Source organism: Anticarsia gemmatalis, chromosome 10 (genome assembly GCF_050436995.1).
Source record: "Anticarsia gemmatalis isolate Benzon Research Colony breed Stoneville strain chromosome 10, ilAntGemm2 primary, whole genome shotgun sequence".
Taxonomy (NCBI): Eukaryota; Metazoa; Arthropoda; class Insecta; order Lepidoptera; family Erebidae; genus Anticarsia; species Anticarsia gemmatalis.
Window position 1 is genome coordinate 7,215,089 of NC_134754.1, and position 24,825 is coordinate 7,239,913.

Below are 24,825 nucleotides of genomic sequence, written 5' to 3' on the forward strand. Positions count from 1 at the left end.
AATGCATATAATGACTTGCAGTACCTACCAACTTTTTGAAACATGTATGACTGACTTGTTCCTGTCATTTAATAACATTCGTATTCACTTGATGTGTATTTATTGAGATGTGCACTGTCAAGTTAATGGATTGAATGTTTGAGGACGTTAAATAATAGGTGTAGGTAACAAGTGCGGCGACAGGTTGGGGCTCAGTTATAATGGCCGTAGCGCGGGCGGGAGCGCCCAAACGTAGCGTCCTCGTAGCGCGTGCGCGTGCGCAACGGGCGGATCACGGCGGATGCGTTCTACTCAGTCCATGAGTAGCTTTAGCTGCGTGCACGCACCCCGCACGCCGCACTTGCCGCGCTTTTCGAATTGACACGATTATGTCGACTAGTGTTGAAATTCTTCAACCGCCTTTTATTACAGTTCATATAGACTGATACGGTTGTTTAATAATCGAGTGCTCTAAAGACTGAGTGTGTATTGTAGCTACAGTGATCTTTCAAAATAGCTAGTTTGCCGGAAAGATGTGTGACTCTTGTGAAGGTTCGCAGGAGTGAATTCAGCGACAGTGGCGGTAGCCGGTGAGCACAATGAGTGCGCCGCTGAATTGGCACAAATGGCTAGTGTTGTCGCTGCTCGGATTGGCTTTGTCCGCTCGGACAATTGGCTGCGATTACAGTTCCATCACTGAGAAATTTGGAGCGGAAGCCGTAGCTCGATGCAATGAAAAATGCCCGTTCCAGGTTCGCTTTACTATCAATATTGTTTACAAAATAAGTTTCCCCACAAAGCATGCCTAAGAAATGAATAGTTTCGTCGATGACAAATAACAACGCTTCGTTCAACTTTGTGCGTTCATTGATAAAGATTCCAATTAACAGTTTATTGGTCGAGGATAAAACGATGATCTTAGTTTATTATGTAGTTTATTTGCGGCGGCTGTCGTGTAGGTTCAACGCACATCTAAGTAATTGTCGACAATTAGCGATCCACTATAGTCAACGCAAACATGCTAAATATAGATCATCGTTGCCAAACGTCAACCGGGGCGGTTGTGGATGCTTCCCTTTACATATTTATGTAATTAGTCATTAGTGGAATAAATTGGAGCACTAGATAATAATATGTCCTAGAAAAATATTGTTTACAAAAAACACTCCTGCTGTGAATGTAAATTATAATAAAATTTTCTGTAAGTTCATCAAATAAATGACTCTACATTATCTTTCGAAAAATATTCTTATTTATGCAACATACGTTCAAAATTAAAAATGTAACCTGAGACCTTTATTATAGGCGGACAGATATCCTCACAAAATGAAAAAGATTGTTGTAAATATCAAAAAAAAAATCCGAAATGTGAAAACCGCGGACGGATCACATTACAGGTGAAGCCTTTCAGTCGCTCCCGAGCCGATTCCGGTCACACGCTCGCCAAAAACCACTCTTTATGTAAAATGCATTTAAATTTTATTTATTTACATCGTGCACATTTTTTATAGTAGCTTTATGATTGGACAACCAATGACCAATCACACACCTAAAGTTATAAGATAAACGTGACTAGTGTAACCACATATTTATTAACTAAGTAATGCCCAATCGTATTGACAAAATAATATCAGATTATGTAACAGTAGTATATCGTACTTACGGTGCAACACTGTCACTTATGCAAAAATGTAGTTTTTCAGGAGAAGCATTTTAAACTTTGACACCTCCCACAACAATAACTTTATGTGATATTGATAAGATGAATACATCAGCGAATACTTTTAACTTTACTTTTGCTTATATAATGATAATAGTAATACAGTAGTAGTGCTTTAAATCAATTACTACATAAGTAACTCATTTTTGCATTTTTTTACAAAAGTGACATTATTGCACCGGGGGTGCGATATACTGAATCATAATGAATCTTATTGAAACCTCATTGAAACTTTGTTAAGGTTTATTTGAGATTCATTATGAAATCATAATGAATCTCAAAGAAATCTTTACAAAGTCCCCCTAATTTTTACTTATTATTAAGAAAATAATATTAAATACGAAGCTGTACGGCCTTATGTGTCTTGCTAATATGTTAAGTACATACATAACTGATGTAAACACAAAACTATACCTTCTTAAATCAATTGAAACTTTATCTCTATCTCTCATATTAAAATTAGTTTCCTAAGCAATATCATTTCATGTTTTTTTCCAATCCGTTACAGATTTTATACTAGTAGCATTTTATATGTAAAAAACTTAACAAATCAATCAAACCATTGTAGAGAGAGGAGCAGGTAGGTTTAATGACGATTGACACGCTCGGCTGCGTTTGCGCCGACGACCGTGTCACAACGGAAGCTATCAGGATTGTGACTTCGTACATCCCATGATCACCCTACTCGATATATTTTTTATAATAATTGTTTGTTTTTTGCAGAACCGGACCGGTGACGGACATTTCGATGTGAGCTGTGCTTCCGATTGCAGTGTGCAACAAGTAAGTTCCAAACTTTTGTTAAGAAGGTCGGTCAAGATACACGGACGGTTTCAGTCTGACATGTGTATGATGTTGGATATAAGTTACAGAATTACTGCACTCCAATAATATAATTTATCTCCTTTCGGCCGTGTATGATACCAGAGTTTGGTAACCAGTATCATACGAAGAAAAAATGATCGTTGTAGGATACTGGTATCCTAGTGATAGGGATTTTTCGTTTTATGTAACCCAGTATCAGCTCAGGAAAATATCAAATAATTACAAGTGAATTCTTAACATCTCCTCGTATGCAACTGATGATGTCATATATATTTTCGCGTTGCATGTAGTCCAAAATGAGTACAGAAATTGAATTTATCTCTACGAAGAGAGGAGGAAGAGTACTATTGAGCGATGGTCGCAAGTGCCGCAGGAAAAAACCCTATTCAAAGCTATCTACCTTTTGGCTTTGCCACAATATTAATTATAGATGTACAGTGAGTGTTTTTCTAAATGTTAAAAATGAAGTCGTAAAAATCAAAACTCATGAACTATTTCCTTGTTTCCTTGAATGTTTTCAATAAAGCGAGGGTTTTCAATAAGCGTCGGTACAGAATGCGATCGGATGGCCTTTACTCGGATGAAAGAGGACAATAATATAACCAGAAGTTGATAATGACATAACCAGTTAGGGTTCTCATCTCAGTATTAAGTTGGGAAACTACCCTTTTGCTTATCACAGTTTTGCCGAATTGGTGTCATAGGCAGAATGTTATATTTCTTACTGGATACTGGTTACCAAACATAATAAAGGGTATCAGAAAAATAATAAATCCTCTCACTTGGATACCAGTATCCTACAACGATCATTTTTTCTTCGTATGATACTGGTTACCAAACTCTGGTATCATACGCGGCCGAAGGGATTTATCTCTATGTTCTACATCATTTTAGCAAAAGTAGTATTTTGCAGTTATTCAGGTTACTCTTAGTAATTTTGCTAAAATTAATCTGCAACAGCTATATATCATATAATTTAAGAAGCTTGTGGCTAAGTAACAATAGTTGCGCAGATCGATCTCTTAGGTTAAGCTAATCTTACCAAGTTTGGTTAGTAGATGAGTGACCATAGTACACATACAGAGTTCCTCCGTGTCATTTTCAAAGCCCTTTGACAGTCGGACACCCAGTCTTCAATCGTGTTATAGCCCAAGTAACTGGGTTGTGGAGGTCCGATAGGCATTCGCACCATTCGGTGAGATTAGAAGCCATCTCCAACATAGTTGGGAGAAAGGCTAGACTGATATATAGACCGTATAATAATTTACATTATATTAATCTGTCCCACCCCCTCATTATTTTACATTGTAACGCGTCAAAACACTCAAAATTGATCGACCATAACTGTGTGAACGATCGTAAAACTCTACAACGATAAATTCGTTTATATGTAGTTGATATTTTTGTAGCCTCACTTTTGAACAACTCACAAACTTATTTACGATTCTGTAACGGAAATATAATCTGTTATCTTCAACTTATATTATAAGTATTGTTTTTTAAATCTAGTTCGGGTTTTTGGGGTGAAGATATGAAGCAAAATATAAAAATAATTTACAGAAAAAACTAAAATGACCTACAGTGTGATAAGCAAATCACAGCGATACACCTCCCACCTTTTTTCAGATATAATATATTTAATGAATACTGTTTCCAAAACATGAGATAAATATACATTAAGATTACGATTTTTTCCATCTAATAATTTGCGTTTATCTATGTTTAAATATCTATACTAATATTATAAAGCTGAAGAGTTTGTTTGTTTGTTTGTTTGAACGCGCTAATCTCAGGAACTACTGGTCCGATTTGAAAAAATCTTTCAGTGTTAGATAGACCATTTATCGAGGAAGGCTTTAGGCTATATATAACATCATGCTACGGCCATTAGGAGCGGATTAGCAACGAAAAATGTTACAAAAACGGGGAAATTTTTTTTCATTCTTTCTTATGTGACGCAAGCGAAGTTGCGCGGGTCAGCTAGTCTTCTTATAAAAAGAATACAAAGGTTTTTTAATATTTTTATTTTCAAGACCATTGAAGTTTAAATTGTAACTGCTGCAGTATTTTTACTTAGGTCCCACCTCTAGCCTTACCCCTGAGCGTAGTTCCAAGCCATTCGTATTTGTATTGATGAAAGGCTGTGAGCTAAGTTCGTATCTCAAGTATTGGTCTATGTACGTACTATTTTGATTATGTACAACAACTCTTTTTCGTCGCAATAATGTTTGTATTGTCTGTCACATGTATTTCAACTTTTTTCATTCGTATGACTTATACTACCACCAAACAAATTAAGTGCTTTCAATACCTAACTGTATTATTCCAATTAACGTAGTTAAAATAATAACTACTTACTCAAAAACTCATGTATCTTAGTGATAAAATAATGTAAAAATCAAATGTGCTACACCTATTGTATTAATAAAGCTCTTGTTTGTGGTATTTTTTGTAGAGCGCCATTTTAAAAGATAGTATTGGATTCAAAGTCACTTAGTACCGTCCAAAATGGTAGTCAACAAAACCTACAGCAGTATAAGCTTACAAAAGATCGTTTGTTCACAAAATATATGTGTACATTTACACAATGTCTACATTGAGAGTAGCTAGACCGTGCAGAATAGTGCTCATGAACAAAACAACTTGCTGAACAGTCTGAACACTATCCCACTTCTTTTGTAACTAGACGACTTAATTTAAATAATTTACAGAAAATAACTGTACAAATAGTTAGGTAATAACGTACTAGGTACTCTGGTTGTTTGGATAACAATTATTTTCGTAGGTACCTGCCTATCATCATGTAAAATTACTCTATCTTACGTGGTTTTTTCTGCGTCTTGTGTCAAAGTAAATAAGTTTGCTTTTTTGGCAGTTAAGATAAATAAATCTGAAATGAAATCATTCATTTTGTTTGGGTTCAACGTAGACAGAATTGGGGTGACTTATCAAATAAATATTCCTATCAGTCCTAAATAAAAATCTTTTAATTATTCAATTAAATTAAATACATAAACTGAGCAGTACCGTAACCGAATATACGTTACTTTACTTGTGTCATCCTTGGTTTAAAATTCAAAAACCAGGATCTCTACCGATCCATCATGTGCATGTGAACCAAAGCTGACATAAAACGGAATGGAAGCTTTATAACTGACAGTTACTACTGGTTTATGTCAAAATTATCAGTTATGCCCAATTTACGCCCCCGCGGCTGAGCGCAAAAAAGATCAAGTGGCGGGTGGAACGACGTACGCGCACCCCTCGGGGCAAGCGACGTCAATTGACTTGCTTCCATTTATTATTATTTGTTTCCACTCTATTAACATAACTGAGCAATATGTAGTAAGTTATGGTTATTTTACCATGACATGACTGCTATTGTAGGTATATTGAACAAATTGTGTTAGAAAAAATTGAGCCATACTTTTTTTTGTAGAGGTCACGGTACTTTTTCGTTCAATAGGTTCATAAGTTTAGATCATTCTACTTTTGTGATTACTGAAAAGCATGAGAATTTGTAAGTGGGAAGCTCCTTTATAGTTATTTTAAGAACAAAATCAAAGGTGCATGGGAACCCAAGTATTGCAGTAGAACAGTTTGTAAAGTACACTTGTTTGCTTAACATCTTTCGTCAGGTCGTAAGGTGTAGCTGTTAATCGAATGCTCTGCCCTTCCCTTCGCCAAACAAACTCATTTCTTGGTTCACTTTCGTTTGTTTGACGTCCTGTTTACTTTCTTCAGTTCTTGAGTGAATGTTACCGTTACGAGGAACATTTTCACGGGAACTGTCGTAGTTTGTTGAGTTTATGCGTTGTTATTATTAACATCTTATTAAGCTCATCACATCTTCCTTGTAGACTTCTTAAGAACGATTTCAGAATCATTTGTAATTTTATCTTAATGTAACGTGTTTTATTAAAGTAAGTAACCATGTGAGTTTCTGGTCTATTTTTCGCTAACTCTACTTTTCCAAAAATCTTAATTGTGAAGCATTAATGTTCATCTCATATCAAAAATACATTTTTATTGTTCTTAGGTATTCGTATTCATTCTAAATGAACATTCAATGTGATAATATATTGCGAAAGGAAGAAAAATAGATTTTCAATATTCGATTGTTCAATGTTTTAACCAAAAAATAGTTTTTCTTCCTTCGTTCGACTTCAAGTCGTTCAAGTAAAGTGTTTGAGTTCGGTGGTCATCTGGTTTGGCTCGGGTGGCGAGCTGCGGCCCATGGGGCCAGTGCACAAGGGTCGCGTGAGATTCAACGCCGGATGGACGCAGGAAGGAAGCTTCTAGTTGGCAGGCTGCTCCCCTCGGATCTATTTTAGAGTTCATTCGTTTTATTCTATAATTTCACCCAACGTGCTTTATAATACATAGACTTGAACTTGGTTATGTGTTCTGTTTTACATCCTGTCGTCCATGTTGGTAGTAAACTGCGTTGGGCTTCCACGAGTATAACATAGTCTTGACACAGTTCTGCTTATATTATGAATGACATTTGTTAATACAGTGCCACACAGACTACTAGTCGTGCATACAAGAGTAAAGAAATATTTGCATAAGGTACTCCAAAGTACTACTACTACATCGTGAATATCGTATTTTCATGAATGAAGCCTCAATTTCAGGCAATAAGTCTGCATCACTAGTTGTCTCAAAAGATTGCGGTATATCTTTAACTCGTCTCAGACGTCCACAAACCAGAAAATCAATTTTGTAAAGACATAATTTTGCTATATCTAGATTTAGCGACTTTATTAACATTATTCCCTATAAATAAGTAGAACTTTTGTATAAAAATATAAATATGACAGATTGTATCGATATTCGGTGCCATGAAGTGACCATCGCATGGGTATTGAACTCATGTCACGGAATTCAGTCCCCCCTGCGCGCTTCGCTGCGTCGTGTTCGGAAATGAACAATCACCTATCGGAAGTAAACCAGTACCTGTGATTATTTCATAATTTATGTGTGAAACAGTTTAATCTTTAATGGAAAATATTTAATGAATATTCAAATGTTTTAAAACTGAAGCGTTGAGGTCTTAACTCTCTACATAAATAAAACGTTCCGTATTATAACACTATTCATAAACTTTTGTTGTTTGAAATTCGTTGGCCAAATTCTTAATTGAAATAAACTAAAGGGTTGTTTAAGCCCCCTTTCACTTTTGCGTGTACTAATAAAGATAATATTGCAGTTGATGAAACATCTTACTTCCTAATGAATTGACCGCGATAAGAGATTGTTGTTCCTCGTAATTTCAATACGTCATATAATGATAAAACCACGTCAAAATATCAACAATTAGGTAATGACTATCTCCTATTTGACGTAGGACTAATAGCTGACGTATTTTTGATAATTATATACAATAACGTACATTATACTGACGCTATGCGCTTTAGATAATAAAGTCAAAATTGGTGGTGGAACTAAAATGTGACCGTGTTCGGCGTCAGGTGCATTCATGAATATTCTGAATAATTTTGAATATAATGCCATTAAAATGTGGGATTTTACGTTGTTTTGTAAAACAATTTATTCATGGTGTGAACCAGTAAATAGGTTGACAAACATTGGTTATTTAAGTTTAAAATTGGGTTCTACGATTGGTTTTGCGTGCCTTCCTCCATAAACCATGTATTACGCCTCTTTTTAATGGCAAATTTTACAACCTCATACAAAGGAGAATGCTCAAAATGTATGGGAAAAAAACCCAGGCCGTACAGAAACGGTGTGTAGCTCAGAATTTTAGTGATACTGAGTGATTCAATTCCAGATATTCGCCTCTATCAAATTCGATGGCTAAATACTATTTTTTGCTATTATCTACTATTTAAAAGGTGAATTTAAAAAATAAATATTTTTCAAACATTCATCACAATGATTATTTTTTGAATAATATAATTGTATAAGTAAATATCTAATACTAATGAATAATTAATTTTAATGGAACTGTGATTTTTAAAAAAATAATTAACAATAAAATAATTATATTCTATCACTACATAGTACATAGAAGGTGCCAGCTGCATTTCTTCCCGTGCATACTGCAAAAGTCAGTAGAGGGATGGAAGGGTTTGGTGCTTCATAGGCTATAGGCTAGCAATCTACCACCATGACAACACTTTTCTACCTTATAATAGCCCTCCAATTGTCTGCCAACCCGCATTAGACCTGTGTGGTGGACTAAAGCCTGATCCCCCTCTTTGTTAAGAGGGGAGGCTCGTGCCCCTCGGTGGGGACATATATGACCCGGTGATGATGACTCATTTTTCAAAAATATATTTTTTATAATTTTTAATTTGTAACTCAGTTACATACCTATATTAAAAATGTGTGACTCTAAAAAGATTAAACATTTATATAGGTAACTTATTTAAAAAAATATAAAAATATATTGAAAACCCCTACTGAAAAGTTATAGCAAAATAGTATGTTCAGCCATCGAATTTGATAGAGGTAAACATTGGGAATTCAATTACACAGTATAACTAATTTTTTGAGTTACATAACTTTCGTGTACAGCCTGGGTTTTTTTTGAGCATTCTCCTTTGTTTTAGTATTTTGTATATTATCCCTCGATAATCATATCCTATTTATTTCCATGTTTTGCCATCATCACGCATTCGTAGATATGACATCTTATCACGGAGCGTAAATCGTAAAACCACTGAGGGTAAAGGTTTATGTGGTACTTAATAATTAATAAATAGACGTTGGACTATCGTCTATTATATATTTAGCCTCCATTATTATGTTACACGAGGCATTCAGTTTGTTATAGTTACTTGTTGATTTAGGAATAGAAATACATAAAAAAGCAAGTATTTTTTTTAGACCTTGTCAAAAGATGAACTTCTAATGCTTCCAGTCCTATGATAAAGTTCATAATAATGGAACCATATCACGTCTTAAAACTCAAACCAACATTTTTTCTGGGATAACCCCTTCTGCAAATAAAAATTCACACGAATAGTTGCTTTTCTATTTTAGTTTCCAAAATATAGATTACATACATTTATTGGAGTCTATTTACTTATGTTGAGAAGCACATAAATGTTCTAAGAACTGAAAGTCAAGAGTCATGAGACATGAGAACTTTCTTGTTGAGTGGAAGGAACGATGATGTCGTGTAAGCACCAATTACACGATTAATTGTGATAACTGCGATATGAAGTTATGAAGTCGAGTCGGCCCTTCCATTAGCTAATAAACGTTGATTATGTTTGTTTATAACTGCTTTTGTTCTTATATACCACTAAACTTGCAAGTTGGAAAACGTAGAGATCCCGTGAAGTAAAAAAATGGTGTTTAATGTCTGTATTATTCCTGATTGGAGTTAATAAATGTACTAGAATCCAATTAATATAAGTTTTTAAATATCTGGAAAGAGTAATCTTTTCATTTATAGAGATTTATCGCAAGGTTCAGGAAAGATTCAAAGGTTTCAAGCGTTCTCAACTTAACACTACATCTGGAATTAAACTTGGAAACGATTTAGTAGTAAGTTATTACATTTATTGCAACTAGACAAAAAAGGAGGTAGGTATTCCTCTACATTTCAGTCTCAGTTTAACCTTAAAATTATGCGGTCATATTAGCTCGGGAAAGGTCGAGAAGTTGATGACTCCACCGTGTTATTAAATTCTTCGTTCTAAATTAAACCTTCTTGTTCCTAAATGAGTTGAACAAAGACCTTGCTCTGAAGAGCTAATTTTAGCAACACGAATAGTTGTTACTAATTCAATTGTTACTATTTCGTTATTCAAGCTTCTCGGAGTTAATCTCTAGTTGTAGTCTAGCGTTAATTGAAACCCAGACGGCTTAATTCCTGAAACGCAGCTTGCAAACGTATCTCTTTGAAACATCTTAAGTATTGTGTAGTCGTAAGCGACTGATTTAACTTTGAATCAAACCAAATCAGACACTTGGATGTATTTTGCTCTCTCCAAGGTTTGTAAATAAATTGGTATGATTTTCTTTTGAACATTTTATTTAGTCTTAACTTCCGTTCACTTTAAAGAATCACGCCGCGTGTGGTTTCGCCGCAAGTCTGAGGGGCGATAACATGCTACTATCGACCCAACTATGTGGTCCGAAGTCGACAATTTTTGTAAGGAACATTTAAACTACCACTCATTTAAAGATTTTTTTTAAGTGATCTGATAGCATTTTGTAACCATATTGTTTTTCATACAAAAGGGAAAGGTAATCTAGTGAAATAAAAAAAAAAGTTATAGCAAGCCTACATCTAACAATACACACTCATTACATTACTTGCACGCTCAAGTGTATAGGACGTCATACTTATTTTTATTGTCAGCATCATACAGTTTGAAGCGACTTCCAGCAACACTTTCAAGGATACTTTTTAAATAAAAATTTCTGCTATAAAAAGAACATAGGTATTCGAATATGAAAAGCAATGCACACAATAAATCATGAAGAGACGCTCGGTTATGATAAAGAACTGCAGTCAGCTTCGTCGTCGCCCGCTAATTCCTATTTCCTCATTAGGTGGACTGTTCCCCGCTTGCGAGTTGCGCTTGCGCCCATTCAACAAGTCTCTCCCGGCACTCCGCGCAATGTCCCCCCTCCACCTCGGCTACCCCTCTCGCCTGCCCCATTATCCCCCGCCTGCCGCTTCTCAACACTCCACAGTATCAATCTGTTGAGCGAAATTACCTAGAGGGCACTCAGCTTCTGCTAAGTGTTTTGATTTATTGTCCTTTTATTGGACACTTGCATTCTGCTCTACAGTAAAACAGAGCAAATCTTAATAACTAGTACCTATACTGGCAATCATTACAATAGAAACTCTTCTTCATTGTACTTACTACTACATATTCATATGATCTTAATTAAACCTCTATGGGTCCAATCAGAGTGAACTTCATGGTACAAGTTGACTGCTCAGATTGTCAGTTAACTCTACTGAAGTAAAGAAGTTCCTTAGACGCGTAGAACAAGCCATTTCCACTAAAAAGAAGATTTAAAAATCCATAGAGTCCTGTATATAAAATGCTAACAACGGAATATAACAACTATGTATAACAACATACGTTGCCATTCATTCATTGTAGTTTGATGACGCTGTGCTCTGTGTAGAGTGGACTGATAAAGGCTAGCAATAGAGCTCTACATTGAGAGCACTAACAGAAGAGCTCTCGAGGCGAAAGCGTGGCAGAGGCGACGAGGCGGCGGGAAGCACGCTGGTGGGCCCCAATTTGCCTGAACATTATCCAATTGCCAGAATAAAATGGTTGGCGTGGGCCAGCGCGTGACCTGCTCACGAATTTTGAGACCCTATGATATACAAAGCAAACATTTGCTTTTAATTTAGATTTAAATTCGTTTAAATGGTTCTACCTCAATTACATAATAGCAACGTCCTCCCCGTTCCTTCATATAACCATTACAAAGATAATGTAAGAATTCTGTTAAATTGTTGATGATTCTGAACATTATGAAAAGAATGCTTAAAATCTCGAAGTAGATCACATTGAAGCACATTGGATCAACAACTGAATTTTAGCAAACAACAGGCTAGATCATAGATCATAATAACACCAACAGTATCTGTCCTAAACTAAATTAAGTACGTACCTACAATAAGAGTCGTTCGTTTGTGTACTAACTCGTTGAGCTACATTATTGAATAATGCTCTCTGTAGACAGTTAGGTACAGGAGTACCAGTAGTTTAGAACTGTTTACAACAAGCCTATGATGTACCATTTTGTCATTACATATCATTACATATTGTACTATGGTCTATGAGTATTATTTAACCGTTCTCCATTGTTTTTGTGGGTGAAAACTACCTCCTCTTTATATAAGAACGTCAATTCAGAACAATTTTTAGCACAGACATAATCATGACTTTATAAACATATCCATTCTAGTTTTATATGAAATTAAAAGTAACGCAAGCAAACTTTACGTATAGAGTAATTCGTTAACTCGAAATATGAAACAGTATCCCATAAGTTATCTCAATCTCACTACAATTTTCACTAAAAGTAACATCAATTGCAATTCCGCGCTTTTTGTCAAAAGTGCTACATTAGTATAAAGTCGACTCAGCTAGGAATATCTGTTACTTAAGTTCGCACTGGTGAGTACCAGTACCCACTCAGATTAGACCGGAACTTAGCTAAGCTGTTGGACATTGTGGCTATTTTCTATTGCTGAGAGTAGTTAAGATGTTAATAAGTTTATTATGAATGATTTGAAACACGCATGTAGTCGATCAACGTCATGAATGTTGCGTGCGTTATCTCGCTGATATAAACGTGCGGTCAAACCGTGCCTTACATTTTCCGAGATTTCCACTAGAACCTACAAAGTACGCCGAAGATAAGTTACATAAGTCTGCGTCTCATGCCATTGACTGATGATCAGCTCGTGGAAGAAACATTTATAATCTCAGTTGCTAATAAACAATTTGTGAAATAAATGTGGAATACGATATCTTAGAGTTTATCACAGGTCAGTAACGTACTGAATTAGAAAAACAGAATCACGCAACTTGGTAATCGACTGGCGCCTATATACAAAGTCACTGAGATAGCTTGCCTCATTTAATTAATTTATATAAAAACTGCAATATTATTTTTCCCACCCAGTTGTGTATATATTTGTGTAATCTTTGAGAGAGGTCACGGGTAAAAGCAGTTGCTATGTCTACGAATAACACATCAATAAGCATTCGCATTAATTGATAAAATTATTACTGATTTCTCCAAGTTTCTTAAGTAGTCTTTCGTTTGTAATTGAACATGAAATACATTTTATGTTACATTATTATAAAAAAAGTATACATACAGAAGGTGCAGCAACTTATTATTTTAGGGAAAGAGCATACATTATAAACGAAAATCCAGTAAAGTTATAAAGGGAAAATTATCATCCTTCGCGTCATATTTATCGATAATTGGAAATACCAAATAGTTCTAGGTATATGTTTGTCTATTCTATGAACGAATAAGATCAATAGGTCGGGTTATTTGTTAAAATAATATTTGAAATCAGTGTTTATTGATTTATGTAGGCAGAGATTGAAAACAATTTACAGTTTAGAACAATTCACTAATTAAGAGAGAATGCTACGAAAATTAAACAATCTATGTACCTGCAGTGTATAGATACTATCAATACAGGGTTTGGGGCATTTTTCTTATAACATCATATCTCTTTACAAAAAATATCAAAACCCTTTTTGTTACATGTTATTCAAGATGATGTCAGAACGTATTTGAACAATATAAAGCTATTAAATGAACAACCGTTTAAAGGCGTATAAGTTTACTCGACCCACCTCACTCAATCTACCTAGTTTAAAACATAGTGCCTATTCAGGTTAACAATAAAACCGGTCATTACCTCGGCCCGAAAATGTAAAAATATTTAACCTAGTCGATCATTTTCTCAATAAATACTACTTTGCCTGTAATGCAGTCAAAAGGAAATGACGATAGACAAAATGACAAATATGTACTATAATAAAATTGAGACTAATATCTACCTAATTACTGCCAACGAGAATCTTTAGATCCACATTAATGTTGGGCTGATAAAACCAGATCAGTTTCGAGTTCAGACAAAGACAATGATAGGCAGTAGAAGTTTGGTATGAAGCAATTAATATGATCCGCGAGTGCTTTCACAGCGCCCTGCGTCCGCCGGCGCATGCGCTCCCAATTGGACTTCCGAACGCGCTTCCGAAATCGCTCCAACAATAGGCTGACGCGACGATTTTAATGACTCTAAAGGGAGTAGTTATTGTTTTGTTATTATTACGGCACGAGACAGGAAACTGGGTAATTAGCCGTTAATTTAGTTCGTTACTTTATTAGTTTTATTTAGCTTTCTATTATGTTGCAGCGAGAGATATGCAGTGGGTGTTTAACTTGAATGCTTTAAGAATTCACAAAGAAAATCCGTTCTGAAATGGACAATATTTTTAAACGTGAATGCCTGATAAGTAGTACCTCAAATGTCTATTTTTACTACTTCAGTCTAACGACTCTACATTTTCAGAACGCGCACACTTTCCACGCGCTGAAAAGCCAAATTCATTGACTAAACATTACATTCATTACATTCATAGCTTATTAATACGTCTGCTACTATGATTCCTACAGGATACGTCCAATATTCGAATAGTTTCCGTGTGATAATCCAAATATTCCCAAACTAAACAACCCCGTTTTCTAATAGAGCAGTCGCTTTTAATAAAAATGGACAACTATTGATATACATGTCCAAAACTAAAATGATGTTCAATGTTCATCCGTCAGTCAAAAATGTTAATAAATTGTAGAGAGGGTGCGTCGGGGCGTGCTGTTGTGACAACTATAGCGGAAGACGCGCGTTAGCATGGGACGCCCTGGGAGCCCGTAGTACTGGACAATTGACAAGCTATCACATTGAGTTTATATTTTCAGTCCGATTGGCAAATGTTTTTATTTCTATTGAAAGCAAATAAGAGAAAGATTTAAGTAAAGCATTTTTTCAGAAAAAGGATACTCATTGAATAATTGTATTTTAGATAAGTACGAAAGCAGGGAAGCTCTTTGTAAGTTTTCGGGTCTAAGCGATGGATATAGAAATTTATGAACTGAAAGAAGTATAGTCCAGTCTAGTCATAGAGGTTACGCAAACTCATGAAATTAAATTATTATGACACAGTTTGCTCATGGTCAAAATTAAAGTTATGAACATTCTCGACACACGAAAAGCATTAAGCTTGTTATCCAATAGTATTATATTACTACCTGTTACTTTCAGGTGCATCAACAAGAATAAAGTTATTAAATTTTACGTACAGGGACTTAAAGGCTAAGCAGACTAATATCAGAAGTAATTTTGTTAAATTCGTTAAAATGTTTCTATTTCAATATACAGTTTGTTTACAAACAATCCTTGAACTAAAAGATATGAGCTCTAACTCGTAGATACGGTGCGATATGTCAGAACAAAACGGCATGTCCCACTTAGCAATGGAAGTGCGTGGCTCGGGCCGCGACCTGCAATTATAAAGCCGAAACAAACAGCACAGATCGCCGCACTTGTGGTGCATCCGTTTAATTGTTCCGCGCGTTGTCACATCACTCTCAATGAGATGACTCAAATGCCATATCTACTATGTCGAACTGGACTCGTTCAAATTATGTTTATCCGCTGTGATACATACATCGAATTAGTTTTGTGTCTCCCTTAGGTTATTTACAAAGATTTTAGGGTTATTCTTGCCTATAATTTCAAGTGGAATTAGCGAACTTGGACAAATTGATCACCGCCTTTTCATAATTAGTAACTTCAGTCTTCAGCTTAGGATACTATTGAGGAACAACTTCAATTTATCTGTGACCTCTAATATTTAAATATACACGCAACTTGTCACGGAGTGCGTTATTTTAGTCAATTATATTGATATTCATCAAAACAGTCTTAAAGAATTAAGTAAGGTTGAAGAAAGGGGTGCACCTGCGGCTTCCGGTCAACCACGATCCGTAAAGGACGTTACCCGACCGTGAAAATCCGTTACAAATACTACTTTTTAACCTCTTACCCATGGGAAAAAGTGTTCGTTATAAAAACAAACTGACACCTAGATATTTACCATACATAATTTCTTCTACACTTTTCCTTTCCTTTAGCATTGTTTGTTTACAGTTTTGCCAAACAAAAAGTTCCAATACAAGGAGCTTTATTTGTACACAAACTGCGTCTCGAGTCCGTCTGCCGGGTGCAGATACTTTGTGTCTGTTTCGCTTAAACGAGAAGGTTGGGCAAACGACCATGTGTGCACGTGTGAGATGTAAACATACGCGAAATACATTCCTTCATGCGAACAATTAAAAACACATGAAATACTAATAAAACCGGCCATTGTTCTGCTTTTGAAGAAAAGTTTCAATTACGATAGCGGTCATTTATAACAAAATTGGGCAATTATTCTATTCGTTGTTTGTTTTACATGTCATTAGAGTGAATAAACAAGGAATTTGAAGAGTGGTGGTAATTTAATTAGATTAAAGCCCGCACCACTAATTGTGTGAGAACACAAGTCATGTTCTAAATAAGGAAGTTCTTAGCTACTATCACGACTATCCTGTTAACACTTGGATAGTTTTTAATTGTTTTTTTAACGACATTACATTATTTTCAAACACATTTCCTGCGTTTTGATAAAATAATTTATTATAGTTAATTATATTTGACACAGAAATATATTAGGAGTTTGAGTTTTACAGTAGATTTTTCTGTTTTAGTGTAAGCTGGGATGCAGTTTATGGCAAGAAGGGTTAGAAAACTCATGCCAAATTGTTTGCGTAAGTATAAAAGTCAGTTATTGAAAAAACAAAACCATAATAGAATAACAAAATTAATTGTATATATCATCAAACATTATTTAATTACAGAATGTCACATCGGAAACTGTTTTCTCGAGGGAACTGTACTGCGTCATGGGTTGCAATGAAGCTCTTAACACTTACTTTCAAAAGTTAAGAGGTAAGATCTAAAAATCAAACACCTTATATAGTCTATCCCTCTTATTCATAAAAATATATGAAGTTATAAAAGGCTTATAAAGTGTTTTGTTTCTTTCACTCCTTAGCAAAATGAAAAAGAGAAAACATATTATAGTAGCTCTTTAACTAAAATAGGTTTATAGTGTGTTTATAAATAAGAGGATATGTATTTTTGAAACTAGACGATTTATTATGTAATATTTCACAGAACTGATTGGGACGCCAACTGCTCCAGCGTTAGTGGCCGATACACTGACAGCCACTTCGCTGTCCTTAGTGTGGGAGGCACCCAATTTAGGCAACATGAGCTACATGGTACAATGGAGGTACGAGGAACTACCTGGCACGTGGCAGTACTACTCCAACATCAGCCATTCAGACCAGTCCATCATACATGTTGATGGTCTTAGGCCCTATACGAAATACCGGGTAAGGTTATTTAACGAACATTTGTGCGTTTAAAATAAAATGTATTTTTTAATTATTGTGTTGTTACAATATGTCCATGTTTTATGTAGGCATTTGTTTCGAATCTAGAGCGGATATAAATCACAAAGAATCTAAACATTATGTGATTTACAGAGCGTATGGCAACCAGGCCTGCGATCTCATTGTACGCCCAACGCAAATTCAGTAAATGGACTTTGAAGCACATTTTCATAAATTTTTTATAAAGGCGCAGATTTCTTTAAGAATTTTTCTGTTTTTATTTCACTACAGTTTCGAGTGGCAATATTTCTGTCGGGACGTGGAGGGACAGGGGAACCCGTTTACTCTGCACCGTCAGTCGTAATCTCTACATTAGAGAGCGGTAAACCCAGTTCAGCGCCGAGTTCCCTACGTGCTGCGGCTCCAGACCCTAGCAGAGTGGCCATCTCCTGGGAGCCGGGACCATTCCCTAATGGACCTCTCATATCTTATGTGTTACGACTCACGGATACTCAGCCCAATACAAATGATGCAGTTGAGGTAATACTCATGCTTTTTTTAATAACTTCCCATCGCCAGTTGTTGTGCGAGTGACCTAGTTTTACAATCGAAATACATACATATACACTTTTATCTACTTCTCCCTTGTGCTACCTTAATATTTGCAACACAACATATAGTTATTAGGGTCTAGAGTTCATAGTTACTTGTTTTTTAGGACATGCCAGCGTCAAACAACACTTTGTTCTACATGTTTCAAAACTTAGCTCCCGCCCGCGAGTATGAAGTTTCGGTAGCGATGCGTAATGCGGTAGGAGAAGGCCCTAGAGCTTATCTACGAATATACACGCCACCGTTACCTACTTGTAAGTACATTTTATACATATGTAGTATAGCTATTTAATGAGTTAAGTTACTAATAAATATGTTTTTTTTTTTCAGCTGTCCCTAGCCAGCAACCAGTCTTAATCTTGGGAGGAGAACAAAACATATTAGCGCTTGCCAACGATATGTTATCAGACCCAAAAGAGCTCTATAGCACCGAATATTCCATTACGGGTACGTTAATTGATCTCGTTAATTTTGGTGTCAAAATTAACTAACACGTTTTAACAATGATTCATTTGCATTCCAGGTGTCGGCCTTGATATATCAAGTGATTCTCTCTTTATATCTGTATCTGACGGATGTGTTTACCGTAGCTCGTTATCAACAAAGAGTGCTTCCGAACCAATCCTGACTTCCGAAAACTATAAGCCTCAAGATTTGTCAGTAGATTGGCTGAACCGACACTTGTATGTGCTAGGTGAAGTTATCTACAATGAAGAAAGTTCCAATTGGGAAATAATACGCTATGATTTCGATGGAAAAAATCGACTTGTAGCTATGTCGGGTTTGACTTCTCGTCCGATACACTTTGAAGTAGACGCTTACAACGGGTAAGTTACACAATAATTCACTGAGTGCAACTTTGAAAAGATTCTTTAAACACTTATACTAACTTTTGTTAACTTTCAGCTATTTATTCTGGGCACAAAAAGGTGGTGATCGCGGAGGTCTATACAGACTCGATTTAGCAAACATATCCAATGGGGTACGACACGATGCACCTCCAGAAATAATAGTACGAGATGCGCATTTAGGAGCATTCACCGTAGATCACGCAGATTTTAGAATATTGGTCGCTCATCTAAAGAAAAACACTGTACTAGCAGTATCATTAGACGGGTAAGTTACACAACATGAAAAATATAAGTAATAGACACAGCAACAAGTTATTCAACATAATAATGCAACGACCCAATGTTTTAATTTTAGGAGAGAAGTTGCCGATTTTAGAAGTAATACGCAAACCCCAATGTTCCTATCAACACGATCAATAGCTTACGCAGGTGGTCTGTTCTACTGGACGAACGGCAAAGAAATGTTGACTGAGGAGTACCACGCACAAAGTGACAGCTATTTCCACAATGAATATCCATTAGCTTACAACACAAAGACGATAGCAACAAGACAGGTATTAGTGGCTCTAAGAAGTTGCCAGCCAATACCAGTGCCTGTAAATCCACCGTTAGGGTTACAGAGTGTGATGGGTATCAATAGAGCTAAAGTGTCGTGGTCATCACCTCATTTACTGGGACATCAAGGAAGCGGTGCATGGCAACAATGGACTTTCCACCTCCAACTAACACATGTTGAATCTGGAGAAATTATAGACATGTAAGTAAAATCAATGACTAACTTTTTTATGTGAGATGAAAGGAGCGGATCTAAAATTAAAATATTCCAATTTCCAGAAAGAACATCACCGAATCTATGTGCGTGGTAGAAAACTTGAAGCAAGATGCGGAGTATGTAATCAGAGTGGCCGCTGTAACAAAATCTGGATCAGGTAAAAAACACCTAGGACTTCAAATATAATCCTACCAGTCGTACCGGTACTAAAGAATATGAGATTAGTAATGCAAATGTGTGGTTTATTTCTATTTAGGTCCATGGTCTTCAGAATTCGTTGGCAAAACTTTAGCTTCATCTCCCAATACTCGCCACAGCACGTTGTTGTGGTCTGGACCGGACGGACTTCTACAAACGGACCTAACTGGAGATAATTTAAAAATCCTAATACATAGGTAAGCTTTTTAACTGATACTTAATAGAAATACACAACATGTATTTAAAGTATGTATATGGTTGAGTTTAATTTTATTTTTCCGTTTTAGAGACAAACTGCAAAATTTTCACATTACCGATATTTCCTGGTATCGCGACAAACTTTATTTGGTTACAAACGCATCAACTGTAATGTGGTATAATACAACGTCACTTAAAATGGGATCCATGTCAAACATGGAAAATGTCGGAAGCTTAGCTGTAGACTGGGTTGGCAAGAAAATCTATTGGTCTAATCCGAAACAACAATTGGTAAGAATAAGCGCAAGAAATAACTATTCAATTGTGTAATCGTAATTGTTATACGGTATTTCAAAGGTATATTTTCTTTAGATAACCCGAGGCAATTTAGACGGAGGTAACCGAGAACCTGTACCAATTGTTACCGTAGCTAAGGAATTGACAATAGACTCGTTGGGTGCCTACATTTATTGGAATACAGGCCATGCAGTTGAGGCCGCAAGACTAAATGGCGAGAATAAGATGGTTTACTATCCGGCACAGCTGTTCAGTGGGAAACAAGGTAAACACTTTATAAACATTTATATTTTGAAAAAGGAGATTAAAAAGGTATGTGCTAACGAGGTTTTATTTTATTGCAGTTATGGGCTTAACAGCGGACCTTGAGAAAAAATGGTTGTACTGGTTGGTAAGAAGTTACGATGGATCTGAACTTCATAGAGCACCTACGGCAGATCAAATATCTCATGGAATTAGTGAGGTTAGTAAATAGTGACTAATCGGTTTTAAACATCAATTGTTAGCATGTATCGTTGCTGTTTGTTCAATGGAATGTGTCTGTTCTCAGGTGTCAGGCTCGTTGGTAACTAGATTGCCTGGTACGGCTACACTAGGTCCGCTCTGCTACTTCAGCGGTCGACTGGTATGGGTACAAGATGCATCAAGGGCTGTTGTTTCTGACTTAGCTGGACGGTATACAGCCGAGCTCGTGCCTAGGGTCCACGTAATAGCCGTTAGAGATCCAACTTTGCATGCTAACAGTGGTAAGCCACTTTTATATTAACATAAAAATAATAAGTCACTATTTTGTGATGCCTCAATTGCGTGATTGTAATATATTTAATGTTTCAGATTCATTCATAGCTATTCCAGAGACAATAAATTCGTCGTCAATAGCTGTGGTCGGCGAATGGGATCATTTCAATGTAACGTGGGATCCAGCTACTCGTGTCAATGTCAACAATAGTCGCGTTTATTATGATGTCAACTTGCATTTCCCGGGACAATATAAAATTGAGGTAAAGATATAAATGCCACAACTGAGCGACCACAAATCTCTTACATGTCCTCCACTCGAAAATTAATCTTCGATTTTTAATAGCGATTGTATAACTTTATATTTTTTCTTTCTTTCAGAAAACGGTAGAAGTTGCATGGGTAGAGGTCCATGAGCGATCAGTAGCGCCATACAGTGCGATGGAGGCGACAGTTCGTGCACACACGCATTGGGGTGGGGGCGCTGCCGCACGGGCTATGTTGCACTCCCCACAAGCAGCGCCTTCTGCGCCCAGGGCACCTCGCGTCTACGTGCAACCAGCTATAAGGTACGATTCTACATTACTAGTATATTGAGCAAAAATCATTTTTGTATATTTTCACAGGTATTTTTATAACTTAACGCCGAAAATGGCATGTTACGATAGTGTCCTGCTCAATTCCCATCATCGTAGTTACCATGTTTTGAAGTTCTAAAATTCTGCTCTATGATTTGGTTTTAGTGGTGGTCCATTATCAGCCATCTTCCGGTGGGCCAGTCCAGCTCGTGTCAATGGCGTGATCCGCGGTTACGAGGCTCAATGCTGGGTATACCCAGGCGCCAGCTCTTCAACAGCCGCCAAGTCTTCTGCGTGTGCGGCTGCACATCTGTCGCCAGTACATACGCAACTTATGTTGCGGGATTTGGCGCCGGCTTCAAAGTATTTTTTCAAGGTGAATTTATGTTTTTTGATAATGTCGCTTGATTTGTACAACCTTTTCAATGTCCCAGGCGTTGAAGAAGACCTATTGCATACCCTAATAAGATATTTACACTTATAATGAAAATAATAAACTTATTGTAATTATTCAGGTACGAGCTCATACTGACGCCGGTTATGGACAATATTCCGAAACAGTAAACGTGTCATCAGATGAAGTGAATCCTATTCCTAAAGTGATGGTGTCATCTCAAGAATCATTCAAGATCATTGATCTAGACTCTGGTGAAAGTGAAATGGTCCCGAAAAGTACTGGAATTCCTATTGATTTTGCTGTTTCAACTGAAGAAAATATCGTTTATTGGGTTAATAACTTAGAAGAAATATTTTCTTCGCGTATTAACGGCAGTGGACATTTTAAGGTAAATAGTTAATTTAAAATAAATATATCGGCTGTTGCTCTTAAGCATGACTTTAATCTATTCTCTTTATATTTTATAGTTAACTTCAATAAACGGTTCTGCAACGAGTATGTGTGTGGATTGGGTTAGCAGGTCTGTCTACTGGTCACAACTGGAAATGACTTCAATAGAGTCTTATGTAACGTATAGAGCAGATCTGGGGACCCCAAATACAAGACCACATATAACTCGAGTGTTTTCTAGAAAACAACCAATTTACAGCCTTCAAATCGCACCGTTACATGGGTAAGTTATATGCCACAATAGATGATGAATAAGTACGCTTTTCTAAATTCCATTGTCTTCACAAAAACCTTTTAATAATGCGAAGATTGTGATGACACCTACAATTAAAAATTTTATGTTACAGGTCACTATTCTGGTATGAAGAAAGTGGACATCCAGGCCTGGGAACAATAATGACTTCGCATTTAAATGGATCAGATATTAGAACATTTTTCAAGGACTCGGATAACGATTGCAATTGTCCCGAAAATCCTCAAGTTGCTAGAGCATTTGTTATTGATATGACTAGAAATAATGGCTATGGCATATTTTGGATTGACCCTTGGGTTCATCACATTATTGCTACAGACATGGAAGCTTGCAAATGCAAAATAGTGGTCGACGCAACAGAGAAAAAGAAATACGGCTTCACGCCAATGTCTATCGCAGTCGATAGCCGTTATGTTTACTGGTTTAATTCTACACAGAAGGAAATATTTTACACAACCAAGAATCACAAGACAAGAATAGAGGAAAGAAAAACTTCATATGGATACAAAACTATGGCATTAGACCCGGGCAGCCAACCCTATCCTGATAGGAAGTGTTTGTATCCGAAAATACCTCATTTAAAACCAACAGTAATATCAAATTCGGCTAATAGTATAACTCTACGAATGCCACCAGTACAAAAGCCTACCGAATGTAATTTATTAGAATATGAGATGACGACGACAGAGTACACTATATTTTATAGAATCCAAATGAAGAACGATTCAACCGTTTGTGATAAAGAATCCTGTCCGTTAATAACAACCACGAACAGAGAAGTTGTCATTCCAGATTTAAGACCATTTACAAATTATTCGGTGATGTTGGAAGCAACGAACTATTACGCGAAATTACATGAAATTAAACCAATTGTTGGTGTACCGTTGACTTTGCAAACGGCTGCAGAAGGTAGCGATTGTGCATTTTTTCATTAAACAGCTCCTTTTTATCCTAATTAAACTTGTCGTAACATAATTTATTTTTGATTCCAGCACCAACAGCACCTAAAGACGTGACAGGAATAGTTTTAAGTCCAGTACTAGCTCACGTTGAATGGAAACCAGATGCTGGACTGTGGTATGAAGTGCACTGGCGAACAGATGATTCACCATCACCAGGACACAAACTAAAAGGTAGATTCTTAAACAATTAATTTAAGAATAAGCATTCCCGTCATTGAAGCTGTAACTTAAGATTATAAAATGTATTACAGAACACAATACATTTGAAGTCTCCGAAGGCCGCAGTGCAAATCTGACACGTCTTTCACCAAATACCACATACAACGTGTGGGTTCGAGCTCGCTCCAAGCACAGTGCCGTAGGTGCAGACTCTCGGCCATTACGATTACGAACATATCCGTCTCCTGCGCCCCTCGACCTTAAGAATGCGACACCTTATGAGATACGTGTATTATGGCCTCCTCCAACATCGTACCAACTTCATCAGTAAGTATCAAACACATTGTGCCAAAACTATTCTAACCTAAAACTGTTATGAAAAAGAGCAATGTTTTAAATTCTCAATTAATATATTTTACTCTTCTTTCATCGTCAGGTTTAAAGTAGAATATACAGAAGCGATATCTTCAGTCGGACACTGGAAATCGTGTTCTCGAGATGAACGTGACGAATGGACGGCGAGCGATCTTCGACCAAAAGCCCGGTATCGGTTTCGTCTGCGTTTGCAGTACGTTGCCAACGGACCGCCCTATTTCTGGCCTCATGATGCTGACCGCTTTACTTATGAAACACTTGGTAAGTGCACTAGTATTATTAAATAAATAAATTTAACCCATTACTGTCCCACTGCTGGGCAAGGGTCTCCTCCCGTAATGAGGGAGGGGTTAGGCCTTGAGTCCACCACGCTGGCCAAGTGCGGGTTGGGGACTTTGCATGCCCTCAATAAATGTATTAAACAAATTTTAGGCATGCAAGGTTTCCTCACGATGTTTTCCTTCACCGTTGGAGCA

The 24,825-nt window shown here is 36.5% G+C and overlaps 1 protein-coding gene across 1 annotated transcript in view; it reads left to right on the forward strand.

Moving 5' to 3' along the window:
• Positions 1 to 238: 238 nt before the first annotated feature.
• Positions 239 to 24,825, forward strand: part of sev (receptor protein-tyrosine kinase sevenless) — a 29,201-nt gene continuing 4,614 nt past the window's right edge. The window contains exons 1-26 of the mRNA XM_076119053.1: positions 239 to 731; positions 2,423 to 2,482; positions 16,820 to 16,879; positions 16,970 to 17,060; positions 17,289 to 17,509; positions 17,801 to 18,049; positions 18,228 to 18,375; positions 18,452 to 18,568; positions 18,645 to 18,948; positions 19,028 to 19,237; positions 19,328 to 19,729; positions 19,807 to 19,901; positions 20,001 to 20,139; positions 20,230 to 20,431; positions 20,513 to 20,702; positions 20,782 to 20,900; positions 20,988 to 21,183; positions 21,272 to 21,438; positions 21,557 to 21,744; positions 21,919 to 22,129; positions 22,269 to 22,538; positions 22,618 to 22,823; positions 22,948 to 23,762; positions 23,846 to 23,986; positions 24,067 to 24,301; positions 24,411 to 24,610. Of these exons, the coding sequence (XP_075975168.1) occupies positions 579 to 731; positions 2,423 to 2,482; positions 16,820 to 16,879; positions 16,970 to 17,060; positions 17,289 to 17,509; positions 17,801 to 18,049; positions 18,228 to 18,375; positions 18,452 to 18,568; positions 18,645 to 18,948; positions 19,028 to 19,237; positions 19,328 to 19,729; positions 19,807 to 19,901; positions 20,001 to 20,139; positions 20,230 to 20,431; positions 20,513 to 20,702; positions 20,782 to 20,900; positions 20,988 to 21,183; positions 21,272 to 21,438; positions 21,557 to 21,744; positions 21,919 to 22,129; positions 22,269 to 22,538; positions 22,618 to 22,823; positions 22,948 to 23,762; positions 23,846 to 23,986; positions 24,067 to 24,301; positions 24,411 to 24,610 (5,389 nt within the window). The 5' untranslated portion in view covers positions 239 to 578. The remainder of the gene's footprint in view (positions 732 to 2,422; positions 2,483 to 16,819; positions 16,880 to 16,969; positions 17,061 to 17,288; positions 17,510 to 17,800; positions 18,050 to 18,227; positions 18,376 to 18,451; positions 18,569 to 18,644; positions 18,949 to 19,027; positions 19,238 to 19,327; positions 19,730 to 19,806; positions 19,902 to 20,000; positions 20,140 to 20,229; positions 20,432 to 20,512; positions 20,703 to 20,781; positions 20,901 to 20,987; positions 21,184 to 21,271; positions 21,439 to 21,556; positions 21,745 to 21,918; positions 22,130 to 22,268; positions 22,539 to 22,617; positions 22,824 to 22,947; positions 23,763 to 23,845; positions 23,987 to 24,066; positions 24,302 to 24,410; positions 24,611 to 24,825) is intronic.